Source organism: Somniosus microcephalus, chromosome 23 (genome assembly GCF_052327205.1).
Source record: "Somniosus microcephalus isolate GS21.2 chromosome 23, FLI_Smic_1.0, whole genome shotgun sequence".
Lineage (NCBI taxonomy): Eukaryota > Metazoa > Chordata > Chondrichthyes > Squaliformes > Somniosidae > Somniosus > Somniosus microcephalus.
The window spans coordinates 9,401,666-9,420,128 of NC_141009.1; the positions used below are offsets into that span (position 1 = coordinate 9,401,666).

General features: G+C 43.7%; 1 protein-coding gene across 1 annotated transcript in view; it reads right to left on the reverse strand.

The window, feature by feature from the left end:
* LOC147101631 (uncharacterized) overlaps positions 1 to 18,463 on the reverse strand; it is a 688,387-nt gene that overhangs the window by 649,491 nt on the left and 20,433 nt on the right. Inside the window, 1 exon segment of the mRNA XM_085965351.1 lies at positions 5,817 to 5,887. Coding sequence (XP_085821477.1) covers positions 5,817 to 5,887 — 71 coding nt within the window.

Consider the following 18,463-nt stretch of genomic DNA (forward strand, 5'->3'; position numbering starts at 1 on the left):
TCCTACAAGAGAGGGGGCGGTACTGGACCTAATTCTAGGGAATGTAGCCGGGCAAGTGGTGGAAGTGTCAGTAGGAGAGCATTTTGGCGACAGTGACCATAATTCGGTGAGATTTAAGGTGGTCATGGAAAAAGACAAAGATGGCCCGGAAATAAGGGTTCTAAATTGGGGGAAGGCCGATTTTAATATGATAAGGCAGGATCTGGCCAAAGTGGACTGGGAGCAGCTACTTATAGGAAAATCCACATCAAAGCAGTGGGAGGCTTTCAGAAGGGAAATAGAGAGAGTACAACGCCAGCATGTTCCCGTAAAGGTCAAGAGTGGGACCAACAAGCAAAGGGAACCTTGGATGACAAGGGATATACAAAAATGCATTAGGAAAAAAAGGGGGGCTTTTGGCAGTTACAAAAGACTAAAGACGGAGGAAGCCCTAGAGGAGTATAAAAAGTGCAGGGGCATACTTAAAAAAGAAATTAGGAGAGCGAGGAGGGGCCATGAAATAACACTGGCGAGCAAAATAAAGGAAAATCCTAAGATGTTTTATAAGTATATTAAGGGCAAGAGGATAACCAGGGAAAGGGTAGGGCCCATTAGGGACCAAAGTGGCAATCTGTGTGTAGAGCCAGATGATGTAGGCGGGGTTTTAAATGAATTTTTTGCATCTGTGTTCACTATGGAGAAAGACGATGTAGACATAGAAATCGGGCAAGGGGACTGTGATATACTTGAACATATCAGCATCGAGAGGGAGGAGGTACTAGCGGTTTTAGCAGGCCAAAAAGTGGATAAATCCCCAGGCCCGGACGAGATGTATCCCAGGCTGCTGTGTGAGGCAAAGGAGGAGATTGCAGGGGCTCTGACACAAATTTTCAGAACCTCTCTGGCCACAGGGGATGTACCAGAGGACTGGAGAACAGCTAACGTAGTACCATTATTCAAGAAGGGTAGCAGGGATAAACCAGGGAATTACAGGCCAGTGAGCCTAACATCTGTGGTAGGGAAATTATTGGAAAAGATTCTGAGGGACAAAATTAGTCTCCACTTGGAGAGGCAAGGATTAATCGGGGATAGTCAGCATGGCTTTGTCAAGGGTAAATCATGTCTGACCAATCTGATTGAATTTTTCGAGGGGGTGACTAGGTGTGTGGATGAGGGAAATGCTGTGGATGTGGTATACATGGACTTCAGTAAGGCTTTTGACAAAGTCCCGCATAGGAGACTGGTCAAGAAGGTAAGAGCCCATGGGATCCAGGGTGCCTTGGCACGTTGGATCCTAAACTGGCTGAGTGGCAGGAGGCAGAGGGTGATGGTCGAAGGTTGCTTTTGTGACTGGAAGCCTGTGTCCAGTGGGGTACCTCAGGGATCGGTGCTGGGTCCCTTGCTGTTTGTGATCTACATAAATGATTTGGATGAGAATGTAAAAGGTATGATCAGTAAGTTCGCAGACGACACGAAAATTGGTGGGGTGGTAAATTGCGAGGAGGAAAGCCTCAGGCTACAGGACGATATAAACGGGTTGGTCAGATGGGCGGAAAAGTGGCAACTGGAATTTAACCCTGAAAAGTGCAAGGTGATGCATTTTGGACGGACAAATAAGGCAAGGGAATACACAATGGCCTAGAAATTCAGTTGCTTGCGCCAGCCGGTAGCGCCTTAGGAGGAGGAGATGTTGGGCGCTAGGTGGCTAGCGGCCGGGCGCAGCGCGATCTGCGCCTCTCCCCAACTTCACTAGAGATTTAGCGTTGGCGCAAAGTCTTTGCGCGCGCTCAGCTGCGCGCGCAGATCCTGACGTCATTTCATCGTGCAACGCCCTTTGTGCGCCCCAAACCGGAACTTCAGTGGCGCCGCCCTTCTTTGCGCCTGGCGCCCCTAGCGACTGGTAGAGGGGAACGGTTCCCAGTCGCTGCGGGGTGCGGGCGGCGCTATTTAAAGGGGACTCCTCCTGCATTATAAGTGACAGCCATTTTGTGCCAATCCTTCTGTGTGAGAGACAAAGGCAGAGAGTTTTCTGCTTTGACTCAGCGCTCGCACAGGTACTTCTGGCTTCAGGCCAGAGCTTTGCACTTGGATTTCACTTTCAGTGCCATAGCCTTGAGTCGCCACATATACTGTAATGGGGGCTACAATGGGTGGAAACGTTGGCTTTCTGCATTGCATTCAAAGGGATCAGAGATGCCGTGAGAGAGTGCCAGTCATGGCCAGATGGAGAAGGGCCAACAGGTGTCGGCACAGGAGGCCTTACCCACCCAGGGTATACCGCCAGCAGTTCTCATATCTGAACATGTCTGAGGAGCAGTGTGTTCGGAGGCTGCGATTCAGAAGGGAGGTGGTCACTGAGTTCTGCCACCTGCTTCGCAGAGATCTGCAGCCACAGCTGAGGAGCAGGACGTCTCTGTCGGTGGCAGTGAAGGTGACGGTGGCTCTCAACTTCTATGCCACCGGCTCCCGCTACTGGGGACATTGCCAACATCTCCCAGTTCGCGGTACATTGCTGCATCCGACAGGTGAACAATGCCCTTTTCAGAAGGAGACGTCAGTACATCTCCTTCCCCATGACCCTGGACAAGCAGCAAGAGCGTACAATGGGATTTGGAAGAATAGCGGGCTTCCCCATGGTCCAGGGCGTAGAACTGATGAACCAGCATTGGTCAGGCCTTGCTTCAGGGCTGCAGTGCGCAGGGCATGGCAGCCAGACAAGTCCACCCTCCCCCTTTAAGAGCTGACCGGCGCCAGAGTGTCTGCCGTCAATCAGCAACTCGCCGCACCTGCGCTGTGCCCGCCCTCGGGGGTATCGCCCCGGACCGCCGGCTTAGCGCCTAATGATAGTCGTGCATTGCCTGTTTTATCGTAGCAGGAACCTCTTGGGGCGATGCGACTGAATATCGGCGAAGGTGGCGCGAACTTGCGCCGGGCGCAAACTTTAGCGGCCGCCCGACTGTAGCGCCCCGAACGTGGCTATACTGAATTTCTAGGCCAATGAGTGGTAGGACCCTAGGAAGTACAGAGGGTCAGAGGGACCTTGGTGTACATGTACATAGATCCCTGAAGGCAGCGGAACAGGTAGATAAGGTGGTTAAAAAGGCATATGGGATACTTGCCTTCATTAGTCGAGGCATAGAATATAAGAGCAGGGAGGTTATGATGGAGCTGTACAAAACGCTGGTAAGGCCACAGCTGGAGTACTGTGTGCAGTTCTGGTCGCCTCACTATAGGAAGGATGTGATTGCTTTGGAGAGGGTGCAGAGAAGATTCACCAGGATGTTACCTGGGATGGAGCGCCTCAGCTATGAAGAAAGACTAAACAGGCTGGGGTTGTTTTCCTTGGAGCAAAGAAGGCTGAGGGGGGACCTGATTGAGGTGTACAAAATGATGAGGGGCATAGATAGGGTAGAAAAGAGGAACTTTTCTCCTTAGTAGGGGGGTCAATAACAAGGGGGCATAGATTCAAGGTAAGGGGCAGGAGGTTTAGAGGGGATTTGAGGAGGAACTTTTTCACCCAGAGGGTGGTTGGAGTCTGGAACTCACTGCCTGAAAGGGCGATAGAGGCAGGAACCCTCACAACATTCAAGAAGCATTTGGATGAGCACTTGAAATGCCACTGCATACAAGGCTATGGACCAAATGCTGGAAAATGGGATTAGATTGGACAGGGCTTGATGGACGGCGCAGACACGATGGGCCGAAGGGCCTCTTTCTGTGCTGTATAACTCTATGACTCCGCCATTCAATGCGATCATGGCTGATCATCCAAATTTAGTACCCTGTTCCTGCTTTCTCCCCATACCCCTTGATCCCTTTAGCCTTAAGAAATATATCCAACTCCTTCTTGAATATATTTAATGAATTGGCCTCAACTGCCTTCCGTGGTAGAGAATTCCACAGGTTCACCACTCTCTGGGAGAAGAAATTCCTCCTCATTTCAGTCCTAAATGGCCTACCCCTTATCCTTAGACTGTGACCCCTGGTTCTGGACTCCCCGACCATCGGGAACATCCTTCCTGCATCTAGTCTGTCCAGTCCTGTCAGAATTTTATAAGTTTCAATGAGATCCCCTCTCGTTCTTCTAAACTCCAGCGAGTACAAGCCCAATCGTCCCAATCTCTCCTCATACGTCATTCCTGCCATCCCAGGTATCAGCCTGGTGAATCTTCGCTGAACTCCTTTCATGGCAAGAACATCCTTCCTCAAATAAGGCGACCAAAACTGCACACAATACTCAAGATGTGGTCTCACCAAGGCCCTGTACAACTGCAGCAAGACATCCTTGTTACTGTACTCAAACCCTCTCGCTACGAAGGCCAACATACCATTTGCCTTCTTAACTGCCTGCTGCACCTGCATGCTTACCTTCAGCGACTGGTGCACAAGGACGCCCAGGTCTCGTTGCACTTCCCCTTCTCCCAATCTATTGCCATTCAGATAATAATCTGCCTTCCTGCTTTTGCCACCAAAGTGGATAACCTCACATTTATCCACGTTATATTGCATCTGCCATGCTTTTGCCCAATCACCCAACCTGTCCAAATTATCCTGGAGTTTCTCGGCATACTCCTCACAGCACACATGCCCACCCAGCTTTGTGTCGTCTGCAAATTTGGAAATATTACATCTAGTTCACTTGTCTAGATCATTAATATATATTATGAATAGCTGGGGTCCAAGGACCGATCCCTGCGGTACCCCACTAGTCACTGCCTGCCAGTCGGAAAAAGACCCGGTTATTCCAACTCTTTGCTTTCTGTCTGCCAACCAGTTCTCTATCCAAGTCAATACCTTGCCCCCAATCCCATGTGCCTTAACTTTACACGCTAATCTCTTATGCGGGACCTTATCGAAAGCCATCTGAAAGTCCAAATACACCACATCCACTGGTTCTCCCTTATCTATTTTACCAGTTACATCCTCAAAAAATTCCAGTAGATTAGTCAAGCACGATTTACCTTTTGTAAATCCATGTTGACTTTGTCCGATCCTGTCACTGTTTTCCAAGTGCCATTCAACCCATCATGTCTGTGCCAGCCAAAAAAGAGCTATCCAGCCTAATCCCACTTCCCAGCTCTTGGTCCGGAGCCCTGTAGGTTACGACACTTCAAGTGCACATCCAAGTACTTTTTAAATGTGATGAGGGTTTCTGCCTCTCCCACCCTTTCAGACAGTGAGTTCCAGACCCCCACCACCCTCTGGGTGAAAGAAGTTCCCCTCAACTCCCCTCTAATCCTTCTACCAATTACTGTAAATCTCTGCCCCCCTGGTTATTGACCTCTCTGCTAAGGGAAATAGGTCCTTCCTATCCACTCTATCTAGGCCCCTCATAATTTTATACACCTCAATCAAGTCTCCCCTCAGCCTCCAGGTTCCAAAGAAAACAACCCCAGCCTATCCAATCTTTCCTCATAGCTAAAATTCTCCAGACCTGGCAACATCCTGGTAAATCTCCTCTGTAGGTTTCTCATACAGGCCAACTGTAGTGCCCATACTACTGCCGAAGCTGAAGTCAGCTAGCTTAGCGGAGACCAGGCATTCTGTGACCTGCCTGATCTGAATGATTCAGACACAGCACCACACTGTGCATCTCCTTACTGAGGCATTATAATTACTAATCTAATTTAATTTATTATGGCCAATCCTTGTATTAATGGAAGTATTCTCAGTCATGTATAAAATTGTTTAAAAAAATAATTTATTATGTAGGTCTAAATTTCAGAGAATAAGATTCTCTAATACTCTGCAGTTACCAAAATGATTAGAAATTATGTTTTTATCGACTTGTCGTCATTGCTTCATTGGTAAACAGTTACTAATGAAATGCATCTTACCTTCAGGCAGTACTTGTGCAAGTCCCAGGTAACAAGTACAATACAATACAGCACAGAGGATTAGGGCTCTCCTAGGGAAGTAATAAAAACAGGTTAGAATTTAATTGAAAAATACACTATGTATATCTATTGTCAACATGCGCTATATATCGATGTAATATTGTGGAATTGTAACTGAGGAAGACCTCCCATGTTAGCTCATCCAACCTGGAAAATAACCCTTCTTTAGATTCCCAAATGTTCTTAAATGATTCCAGAGTTTTTGCCACCATTAACCTACGCAGGAGTCCATTCCATGTGTTAGTCATCCTTCATGGCATCAGTCCTGAGTTGCCTTTTGTTCATTTGAACCTACTGTCATGATTGAGTTTGAAGCAGTGTTCTGCATCTACCTTTTCTCCACCATTTACTATCTGATATGTTTCTTTGAGGTCAATTCTCAGTTGTCTTCTCTCAAAGATGAAAAACAAGTTTCTCCAGTCTTTCCTCATAATTCTCTGATCTTAAGGATCGGTCTTTTGAATTTTCCCTGAGCTGCCTTCAACGATTGAATATCTCCCTTGTGTCTTGATGACCAGAATTATATATGACATTCAAGGTGTGATATGACCAGAGCATGCTTCACTTGTAGCATGACTTCCTCTGACTTGTACTCTGTTGTCTTGGCTGTAGTCTATTCCTGTCAATTCAAAGTTCTTTCTGTGCCCCGCAGAAAAAAAATGTCAACTATCCAGTAATTCAAATTAAGTAACTGAATTAGAATTAAGCAGGAAGCTTTTCACCTCTAAAGAAATGAATTATTCAGTCATTTGAATTGTGTAATTTTGCATTAACATGAGTAAAATGTTTCTTGTTCAGAATTCTATTTGCCATTGTTGATTATGCAGTACGGTAGCATAGTGGTAATGTTACTGGACTAGTAATTCAGTAGGCCTGGACTAATGAATTCATAATCCCACCACGGCAGCTGGGGAATTTAAATGCAATTAATTAAATAAATCTGGAATAAAAAGATAGTATCAGTAATGGTGACCATGAAACTACTGGATTGTCATAAAAACCCATCTGGTTCACTAATGTCCTTTAGGGAAGGAAATCTGTTGTCTTTACCTGGTCTGGCCTATATGTGACTCCAGACCACAGCAATGTGGTTGACTCTTAACTGCCCTCTGAAATGGCCTAGCAAGCCACTCAGTTGGATTCAATTTCTCAAGGGAAATTAGGGATTGACAATAAATGCTGGCCTTGCCAGCGATGCCTACATCCCGAGAATTAATTTTTAAAAATTACTGCTCCGCAATGATTGGATATATTGAACACTGAGTCTACTACAACCCCTAGGTTGCTTTCAAAATAATTCTTAGCTATTTCAACACCATTTACAAAGTACTTATCTCATCCATATTTTCTCCCTACGTGCAATACTTATAGTTGTCCATATAAGAACATAGGGGGAAAAATTCAGTTGCTTTGCGCCTCCCGTTATAATAGGACGCAAAGCAACTAGCGCCCGGGTGCAGCGATGTTTCCGCCGCTCACAAAATTGACCAGACATTTTGTGGCTGCGCTAAACACTACCGCCATGATCTCCTGCGCCCACAGATCGTGACGTCAGTCGAGCGTGCAACGTCCCGGTAGCTCCCCGGACCGGATATTGAGTGACGCCCCTTGCTTTACCGCCTGCCGCTAGCAACGACAGGTTGAGGGGAGCGTTTTGCAGTCGGGAAGGGACTGGGGGAGCGCTAGTTAAAGACGGCCGCTTCCTGCCTTTTTTTGTCGGCGACATTTTTGCACCACGCATTCTGAGAGAGAGAGAGAGACTTCTGGAGAGATTCAACACAGTATGAAGGAGTTTTGGGTACTGAGCACCACTTTGCAGGTTCAGTTTGATTTGACCTTCCTTGCCTCAATTTAGAAGCGACTATGGGGGCTGCACGCTGAGCTCTTTCCCTGGGCCTCTCCATTGTTCTTTCCAGCAGATTTGATGTACAGGTCTCTCCAGGCTGAGATTCAAGGCTGCAATGAGTAGGGTGTGGATGGAGAGCAAGATCAACCCTCCCCTTTAAGAACTGGCTGGAGCCAGTGTGTCTGTGTTCCATTGCTGACTGACATCACATGAGCTTCGCCAGCGCTCTGAGGTAGCACCTCGCTCCTCGGCGTTAGCATCTTAAGAGAGGTGTGTAGCACCTGATTTAGCGCTCCAATCACCTCCACGGGCGATAGAAGCCAAGTTTGCAGTCGGATGCAATAATTAGCGCCAGGCGCTAAACTTTGCACCCGGGAGATAATTGCGCCTCAAACGGGGCGATACCGAATTTCTCCCCCATAAGAACATAAGAAATAGGAGCAGGAGTAGGCCATTTGGCCCCTCGAGCCTGCTCCGCCATTCAATAAGACCATGGCTGATCTGATCTTGGCCTCAATTCCATTAAGTTTCATCTTCCATGTTTCACCCACTTAAGTATTTGGTCTAACTCATTTTGTAGTCCAATTTAAGCAAATAGAAATTCTATACAGTAAGCATAATTAATGCTGGGACTAACTTTACAGGTTGATATTATGGATATTACATCTATAAATGTTTGAAGGCTGCAATTATATTTTAGCAGCAATATCACAAATACAACAAAATTATAATATTTTTGTTTACTCTATTATACAGCAACTAAGAAATTCATTGCATTCATATAATTTTGCTTCACAACATTTATCATTGCAAAGCTACAGGAAAATATTTTGCAGACATTATTCTGTAGGGGGTTGATTGTGTAAAGCCTGCTATGGCAGCAAAGCTAACAGCCTTTCCTGTGGACTGCTGGAACCTGTGGGGAATGTAATAAAGTCGTTGGCCTTGGCAAAGAGGGCATCAGTGACCTACTTGCTGCAGGCCTGGAGGGGCAGCTGAGCTCACCCACTTCTTTTCTAGACCAGGCATCATCCAGAAGTTGAAGGGAGAGAGAAAAAAAGTCAGAACTTGCATTTATATAGTGCCTTCACTTCCTCAGGGCGTCCCCAAGCAATGAAGTACTTTTGAAATGTAGTCATGTAGGGAAACACAGCAGCCAATTTACGCACAGCAAGGTGCCACAAATATCAATGAGATAAATGACCAGATGATCTGTTTTAGTGGCCTTGGTTGAGGGACAAATGTTGGCCTGGACAGTGTCATGGATCTTTTACATTCAGCTGAACAGGCAGACAGGGCCTCAGTTTATCATCACTCCATACTGCACTAAAGTATCAGACTGGATTATATGCTCAAATCTCCGGAGTGTAGGTTAGAATCACCATAATCTTCTGACTCAATAGTAAGTGCTATTTCTGAGCCAAGGCAGATCCAGACTTCACTAAAGGGATTGTAGAAATATTGAGCTATGAAGTGAACCAATAAATAACCAAGGAATCACTCACTTACCCACTATAAGCTTACTCACAGAATAAGATATAGCCAATAGGCTATGTTCCTATATTAATACATCTATAAATATATTAAAAGTCTTGCGTATAGTGCACACTTCCTGTACATGTCACGCTTAATTCCAGTAGCACTTCAGTCATTACACATTAGGCATCACATCTATTAACATCCCTATTGTTATTAAAAAAAGGCATCCTCTGACTTACTAGAAGCAACGCTTCAAGAAATCTGCTAGTAATATATGAGAAGTTTTTCATATAGTGTCCATTTCCTGTAACAGACCCACTTATTTCTTGTAACACTTTTCCCTTCACTTTTCCCATTATACTTTGTTGATAACATTATTATTATATAAAATAGCATATCCTCCAAATCACCATGAGCAATGTCATGGCAGATCTGTTACGGCATAGGCAAATGATTTTTCTTCAGCGGCTAGTATTAAAATGAAACATGAAATAATAACAGAGTATGCTGGAAACACACAGGGAGGCACTAAAGACAGGTTATTGACATTTCTGGAGTGTGCCAGATGTGTCCAATGGGACTTCTTGAAGATTTACTCCTTCAATATGTCTTGAAGTTGGTCCCACTTGGTGGGGGGAAAGAAGTCCAGACAGAAGTTGCAGCGACACATTTCATGCATTTTGGAGAGACAATAGAGACTACGATCATGACCATCTGTCATGGTGAATGCCCTGGAGAGCCGCAAATAATGCTTGGAACTATCACGCGAGTTCGCTTTTTACAACATTTTATTTTGGAAATGATGACGGTTGGAGAGGAAGATTTCCCTCCTTTTTTTGAAGATGAAGATAACAAAATGGATTAAACTTTTGTTTTTTTGTATGACGAAAGATGAAGAAAACAACTTAACTCATCAACTTTAAAAATGGTATCAATGGTGCCATAAGCAAACCCTCGGCGAAACGAATGGTATACGTGAATATCAAATGTTTCTCCTGGTGCTGGGGAGAACAAGCTAACACTCAAGGGTGAAACAGGCCCTTTTATACTGTCAAGAATGAGAAGGCTCACATGTGGATACTTCACTGTGGTGACATCATGATCACAAACATTTTTTCAAAGAAAACCTTCCCTTTTTGCAATTTATATTTTTTGCCAGCAGGAATGCCAACCCCAACACTGGCCCATTGCAATAGTGTATGGAGAATCTGATCTGTCGAAGAATAAGGAAGATACCACCTATTAGATAATCTATTTTTTCTTCATTCTCTGCATCCTTCACATTCTACTGCTAACTGACAATAGTTGTAATTCAATAGAGCTAGCAGTAACATCTGCAGCTATGATAGGTCTGCTAAAACATAAACCATCCTTCGTAGGTAGACCCAATCAACCAGTAAAGTTACATGTATTGCTCCACGTTGCTGCTTTACAAATGTCTTCAACAAAGATCTGCCCAGAAGGTCGAAGTGGGCTTTGCTGAATATCCCTTAACGGAGTGAGAAAGTTTCCTATCCACAAGCTAATAGCAGTGAATAATCCATTCCACCATCCAATTAGCTAGCTTTTGTTTTGGGAGAGCTGTTTCCAACAAATAAGGGCCTTATGCCATGAACATTGGGTGACTTTTATGCACAGGCTTGTTGTGATCCACGTGGAATGCTTAAGCCCTACCTGCAGCCACATAGTGGAATCACCATTCATCTTGTTAGAGTAAGATGGTGGTTAAAAGGAAGGAATTAGCAATTGTTGTTAAAGATGAGGTCAAGAAGGGTATCTTAGGTAGGAATTTAAGGTGAAACTTAAGAACAGCTTGGTTGTTGTGCCAAAAAAGGTAGATGATTAGTGCCTGCAACTTTTTTAATCTTTAAGAAAGAAAGAACTTGCAGTTATATAGCACCTTTCACAACCTCAGGACATTCCAAAGCACTTCACGGCTAATGAAGTACATTTGAAGTGTAGTCATAGGTGCAATGTGGGTAAATGCAGCAGCCAATTTGCACACAGCAAGTTCCATAAACAACAATGAGATAAATGACCAGATATTTTGTTATGGTGGTGTTGACTGAGGGATAAATGTTAGCTAGCGCACTGGGAGAATTCCACGTCTCTTCTTCAAATAGTGCCATGAGATCTTTTATATCCGGCTTCCGTTTAACACGTCATCACATGATGGCACCTGGCTCACAGGCGAGAGAGAGTGCTACCATTAAGCCAAGACTGACACTTTTTTTTTACTAATCTTTCTAAATTGAAAGAAAGGCAAGTAGTAATGTGGTTTTCACAGAAGCTGAGAGACTCAATTGGATGATGCAGTAACCTTTACAGGGCCAAAGTAAAGTTACATGGAGGAGTGATTGAAACTAAAATGGATTTAATTTTCATATTGCTTTCAGAAAGACTTAAATGGATGATCCCCAAACAGCAAGTGAGCGCTAGTAATAATAACCAACATTTAGTTCTTGCTAATGATGTTGACATCATAGGACCCTGATTAGCATTTATGCATGAGGCTCTCACCTGAGTCTGGTGGGCGCCTCATCCACTGCCAAAACCAGTGGAATTAAAATCAGGAAATGAAACAGATTAAAAAGCAAGTTTGGGGGCTGGGAAATGGGGGAGGGGATGAAAGAACAAAAGGGAAGGTCTGAGAGGTGAAGAGACATTAAGAGATATTCAAGGCGAGACGAGATGGTAATCGGACAGGTAAAGAAACAAAGGATGGCTCTAGATGAAGTGTGAAATGCGCTGGCAGAGTGAGAGACAGCTGCCGTGTGGGAGAGAGAAAAAGGAAAAGGCACAAACCAAAGGTGTGGATAAAAAATATATAAAAATATGATAGGGGCCGAGGTTATGATCTGAAATTGTTGAACTCGATATTGATCGGCCTGAAACATTAACTCTGTTTCTCTCTCCACGGATGTTGCCTGGCCTGCTGAGTTTTTCCAGCATTTTCTGCTGTTATTTCGGATTTCCAGCATCCGCAGTATTTCGCTATCGAATTAAAATCAGAAATCGGCGGGAATAGAGCAAGAAATGGAACCGTTCAATTTTAAATGCCCACCCGCTCTGTGCCCACCATCTGGGTAGAGATAAAATCCCCCCCTGTAGCTCTGTAGTGGAAGTGATTGCTTAACTGGGTTGTTTGAGTAACACCATGGGGTCGCCACAAACATCCTCTTCCCTTCAAAAGAATTCTGAGAACCAAGGCAAACAGAGGAAAGGTGTAAAGGAACATTTATTTCGATAGAAAGTATAAGCTATCCAGCTTCCAGGCTGACCTTTCTCTGGTGCTTGACATTGCATAAATTAGAAAGATTTTCCAGTTCCCTTCTGGATGAATCATACACTCATGGGGGGACCATGGAGCAACTACAATATTATCTCTTCTTGCTAATTGTTGAGCAGAGACAGAAAAAGATTCCAACAGCAGTGGCTGATCAGCACTCTAACCTCCTGCAGCATTTGAGAACGTTTCCCTTCCTGTTTGTTTATATTTAGAACTGCTGTGGTGTTGACCTTTCAGAGACTACACTGACTATGAAGGAGAAACAACTCTGAAGATAGTCAAACTGAAATCCGTAACTCACTACACAAAGGCAAATCGCAGCTCAGATCAACCACATGAAGGTTAACTACATCAGTTCACTACGCACAGCACTACTGGGCCAACCCTCAGAAATGTTTATCCATGATTTTCAAGTAATATTCTATGTAACTAGAATGACCAATATTACAGAGCACAATCGTGATGGTTTATGACATTTTTGTATAATCGTCAAACCCAGTAAACAGCAATATGGATATGTCCAGATTACTAAAGGCTTAAAGAAATTGAAAGTCAAGATTTGCTGCAGATATTTATAAAACATTCCACGATTTAAAGAGTAAATAAATAGGCTTGTAACAAAAGTCTAATGGAGGAATGACTTTCAGTTTCATCATTAATCTTGTTTATATAGAGAGTGAGCAGTGAGTCTGTAGTCTGCTGATGGAAACGTAATTCTTCTGTTGTGAATTACAGTACATGAACATGAAGTCAGCTGTGGCTCACCTTTGACTCTGAGTCATTGAAAGTTGTGGGTTCAAGTCTCACTCCAGAGGCTTGACCACAAAAATCTCGGCTGACACTCTAGTGTGGTGCTGAGGGAGTGTTGCACTGTTGGAGGTACTGTCTTGCGGATGAGACACTAAAAACCAAGTCTCTGTCTTCCCTCTCAGGTGGAAATAAAAGATCCCTATTTTGAAGAAGAACAGGGAGTTCCTTTGTCCTGGCCAATATTTACAATCAACATCACTTAAACAGATTATCTGGTCATTAGCACATTGCTGTTTGTGGGAGCTTGCTGTGCACAAATTGGCTGCCACGTTTCCTACATTACAACAGTGACTGCACGTCAAAAAGTACTTCATTGGCTGTAAAGCACCAGTGGTCATGAAAGGTGCTATATAAATGCAAGGCTTTCTTTTTTTTCTTTTATGATATGCAATGAAGATGATTTTTTTCCCACATTACAACAGTGACTCCACTTCAAAAGTACTTCATTGGCTCTAAAGGTGGTCGTGAAAGGCGCTTTATAAATGCATGTCTTTCTTTTCCTATTAGGTTGCCATTACTAGTGAGATGAAAAGGCAGAAGGGCTGCATATTATTTTCATCATTACGATAAAGTCATATGCAAGTGAAGCAACACCTTTACATCACCAGAACGTCACCAGAGCAGCAGTGGTAACCTATTTACACATGTAAGCCGGGTCTCCTCCACGCTTCAGTCAAAGTTACAGTGGCAAAGTCAGAGCAGCTCCGAGGAAACTCCAGGTTCCCCTTTCTAAAGCATGCACGTCCCTTTTGAAGTGTTGTGATCAAAAGGCACACAGTGATCCAAGTGTGGTCTGGCCAGTGCATTGTAAACTCTCGGCATAACTTCTGTAGACTTGTAATGCATGACTCTGACGATGTATCCCAACATTCTATTTGCTTCTCCCTTTGTTTCAGACTCTCTGAGATTTGGCTCTAGCGAGCAAAGCCAGACAAATCAGTTGTCAAGGCACATGTGTAACCCTTTCAAGTGTAGATATCATAACCAGAAACATGGTAAAAAGCCATTTTGGAAACCAGATTGGATCTATATTTGAATATTTTTGGAATTTATCTAAGAGGAGATTTGATGGAGGTGTTTAAAACCATGAATGGTTTAGAGAGAGTAAACAAAGGGAAACTGTTCGCAATGGCTGAAGGGTCGATAACCAGAGGGCACCGATTTAAGGCAAAAGAACCAGAGGTGACATGAGGGAAAACTTTTTTACGCAACGAGTGGTTAGGATTTGGAATGCGCTGCCTGATAGGGCGGTGGATACAGATTCAATAGTAGCCTTCAAAAGGGAATTGGATAAATACTTGAAGGAGGAAAAATTGCAGGGATATGGGGAAAGAGCGGGGGAGTGGGACTAACTGGATTGCTCTTCAAAAGAGCCGGCGCAGACTCGATGGGCCGAATGGCCTCCTTCTGTGCTGTACTATTCTATGATTCTTTATGGGATGGTCGATGTGATGCATGTGGGCTTCTGCCTACAACCCTCTGATGTTAGGTGCACCACTGTGAGGAGATACTGAGCAGAGGCAGATTATTTCCCTCGGCATAGGAGAGAAAATCAAAAGTATAGTCATCACCAGATTGCCTTGAGCGCCTTCCAACTGTTGATCAAGAGCAATATTGGCCGAAGTTATGCAGCAGGTTGCCCACCCGCCCACTCTGTCGTAGGTGCTATGTAGCACAGGGAGAATCAGCAAAGGAGAGAAAAACTACTGGGAATAGAATTTGCCCAAGTTTGCACAGCTGGTGGAGAGAAAATTGAGGATAGTGCACGGGTGATTTCCCATTATGCACAGCTAGCAAGCAAAGCTCATAGCACAAATTTGAACAATCAGTCCTAGGAGCCATCTGCATTAAGTACAGATGTGCGCGTTTCACTAGACAATACCTAAAACTGCACCACACAAACTGATGTCAGACAAGTACAAAGTTTAGGTTTAGGAGTGCTAAAATATTGTTGCCTACTACAGAACAGAATTGCATTCTTAGACATTTTCACAGCAAGCCTATCTCCTAGTGCTTGAAACTAACTAAACAGCCTGAACCAGAAATCTTGGCTGACTGCATTCAGTTCAGATCATCCTGACCTACACATAATACACTATCTATGGGTTTGTAAGTATAAACAGACTATAAGACTATACCATTGGAAAGGGGCCTGTTTTATTTCCAGTGTTTTTATAGTCTCACAGAAGAACCAACTAATTGCTTTATGAACACTGATAAGATTTACTTTTAGTTTAACTTTTAGCTTTTTTAAGATATAATCAGGCATGAATTGAAGTCATTATTGTGGATTTTCAGCCCCTAGATCCACAAAGCTTATATGTTTTGTTTAAATAACCTGACAGAGTTGTATGTGAAAATCAATACTGCAAACCAACTATCATAGGACACTTACTGAACAACACAGGGGACAACATCAAGTGCCAGAGGAAAATAATCGTATCACACTGTGAGAGCTGCTGAAAAGATATTACTAATTCAGATCATTCATAAGAATTATATAGCAGCTTGAATTCAACTTCCATAAATAGAAAGATGTTAAACTTGCTTCTTTAGGACTATGACTGCAATGTACAATATAATTATAAGTAAATAAATGACAGCAATAGCAATGAGCAGATGCTAAAGTATAGGATAGAAAGCAGAGAGCTAAAGGACAGCGACTGTGATGAAACTGCACCATGAAAGGACACTAACAGCAATGAACAGATACTGTCACAAAGAGTACAGAGGTAAAAAGGAATAGTGAGAGTTCAGAAACCAAAATGAAATCTAAAAACTTTTTCTGCGTTTACACATCTCCATCTATACAGTTATGGTTCAACACAGAACCTATATTGCTTTCTGTAGCTGTTATGACCTGGGTGCAGTGGATGTCACTGTGTGTTTTATCATCACATTTTCTGATCTGATTAGTTGATGGCATGATAGTGCTTGCCATGCCTTTCTCCTAATTTAAAGTTATTTTTCCTTCAACTTTACATAACAGTATCACAAATATTTAATACATTTTGAATCGTTACATGAAATAGCTTATTATTGAGGTTACACCACTTTTTAAATTCACCATTTGGCAAACTAAAATCTTTGGGACAGATAGTAATCTTCTTTAAACATGGCATCGACCATCGTCTACTACATTAACATGAATTATTTGTGTTAAACTGAGTAATGCTGCTATTGTTGGCAGTGTGCTGTGAGCAGTATCCTGATGGATTTGAACACAAAGATGACAGCATTCTGCTTTTTATCCTCAGATCTATCCCAAGATTTCTTCCCTATAGAATAAGTATCAATAATTGTATCGGCCTAGTACTGTAATGTACACACATTTGTAAAAATCCAGTTTTGGTAAAGCTGTAAGTAATTGAAAAGGAACTTGATTATCTCTAAAGACAAAGGCAAACTGGCACCCTTTTGTGTCCCAAAAGCTCAGGTGAACTCAAATCGACCAAATTAAAACCTCACTGAAATTATAAATTAGCTTCAAAATTTTCCAGTTAATTGTAGTTAATTATCTTTATTTAAATATAGGAGCGTAAGAAAGCATGGACGGTGGCATAGTGGTTAGCACTGTTGCCTCACAGCGCCAGGGACTCGGGTTCGAATCCGGCCTCGGGTGACTGTCTGTGTGGAGTTTGCACATTCTCCCCGTGTTTGCGTGGGTTTTCTCCGGGTGCTCCAGTTTCCTCCCACAGTCCAAAGATGTGCGGGTTAGGTTGATTGGCTATGATAAATTGACCCTTAGTGTTAGGGGGATTGAATACGTGGGGTTACGGGGATAGGGTGGGATATGTGTTGGTGTAGGGGTTACAGGGATCGGGTGGGATATGTGTCGGTGCAGGCTCGATGGGCCGAAATGGCCTCTATCTGCACTGTGGGGTTTCTGCGATTCTGTGAAGAAAAGGCCTTTTGGCCCATCAAGCCTCTGTGGCTACTATATTATGTACTGTACCCAAAACTATTTACATAGGATTACATAGAATATGCACAGCACAGAAACAGGCCATTCGGCCCACCCAGTCCATGGCGGCGTTTATGCTCCACACGAGCCTCCTCCCGTCTTTCCTCATCCAACTCTATCAGCATAACCCTCTATTCCCTTCTCCCTCATGTGCTTGTCTAGCCTCCCCTTAAATGCATCGATACGATTCGCTTCAACCACTCCCTGTGGCAGCGAGTTCCATTCTCACCACTCTTTGGGTAAAGAAGTTTCTTCTGAATTCCCTATTGGATTTCTTGGTTACTCTTCTTCTTCTTAGGCAGTCCCTCGGAACCAAGGATGACTTGCTTCCACATTAAAAATGAGTTCTCAGGTGACTGATGAGTCCAATGCGGGACCTACAGTCTCTGTCACAGGTGGGGCAGACGGTGGTTGAGGGGACGGGTGGGTGGGGTGCTTGGGTTGATGTGCGCTCCTTGCGCTGCCTGCGCTTGGCTTCCGCTTGCTCCCAGCGAAGAGACTTGGTTACTATCATATATTGATGGCCTCTAGTTTTGCTCTTCCCCACAAGTGGAAACATTCTCTCTGTATCCACTCTATCAAAACCTTTCATAATTTTAAAGACCTCTATTAGGTCACTCCTCAGCCTTCTCTTTTCAAGAGAAAAGAGACCCAGCCTGTTCATCCTTTCCTGATTGGTATAACCTCGCATTTCTGGTATCATTCTTGTAAATCTTCTCTGCACCCTCTCCAGTGCCTCTATATCCTGTGTATAATATGGCGGCCAGAACTCCAAGTGTGGTCTAACCAAGGTTCGATACAGGTTTAGCATTCTACATTAAATGTTCCTCAACAGTAATGCCTGCTTGTGCATGTCACTTCCAGCTAAAGAGCTCCTCATGTTTTCCTACATTATAACAGTGACTACACTTCAAAAAGTACTTCATTGGCTGTAAAGCGCTTTGGGATGTCCCGAGGTCCTGAAATGTAAGTCTTTTTTATAGATCATTTAATTTAATAGAGGCATTAACTGCCTTTGCTGGGAGATGATTCCACATATCTGCTACCCTGTATATTCTTTGAGGTAAAATGTGTGGGTAAGGAGTTTGTGTACAGCAGGGATAGTCATTACACAGTAAGCGAGCCAACTGTGGCTCTTGCAAGATTTTGTTGCAGCCCCGTCCTGTCTTTACAGTCCTCCAGAGGAAAGAAAATCACAC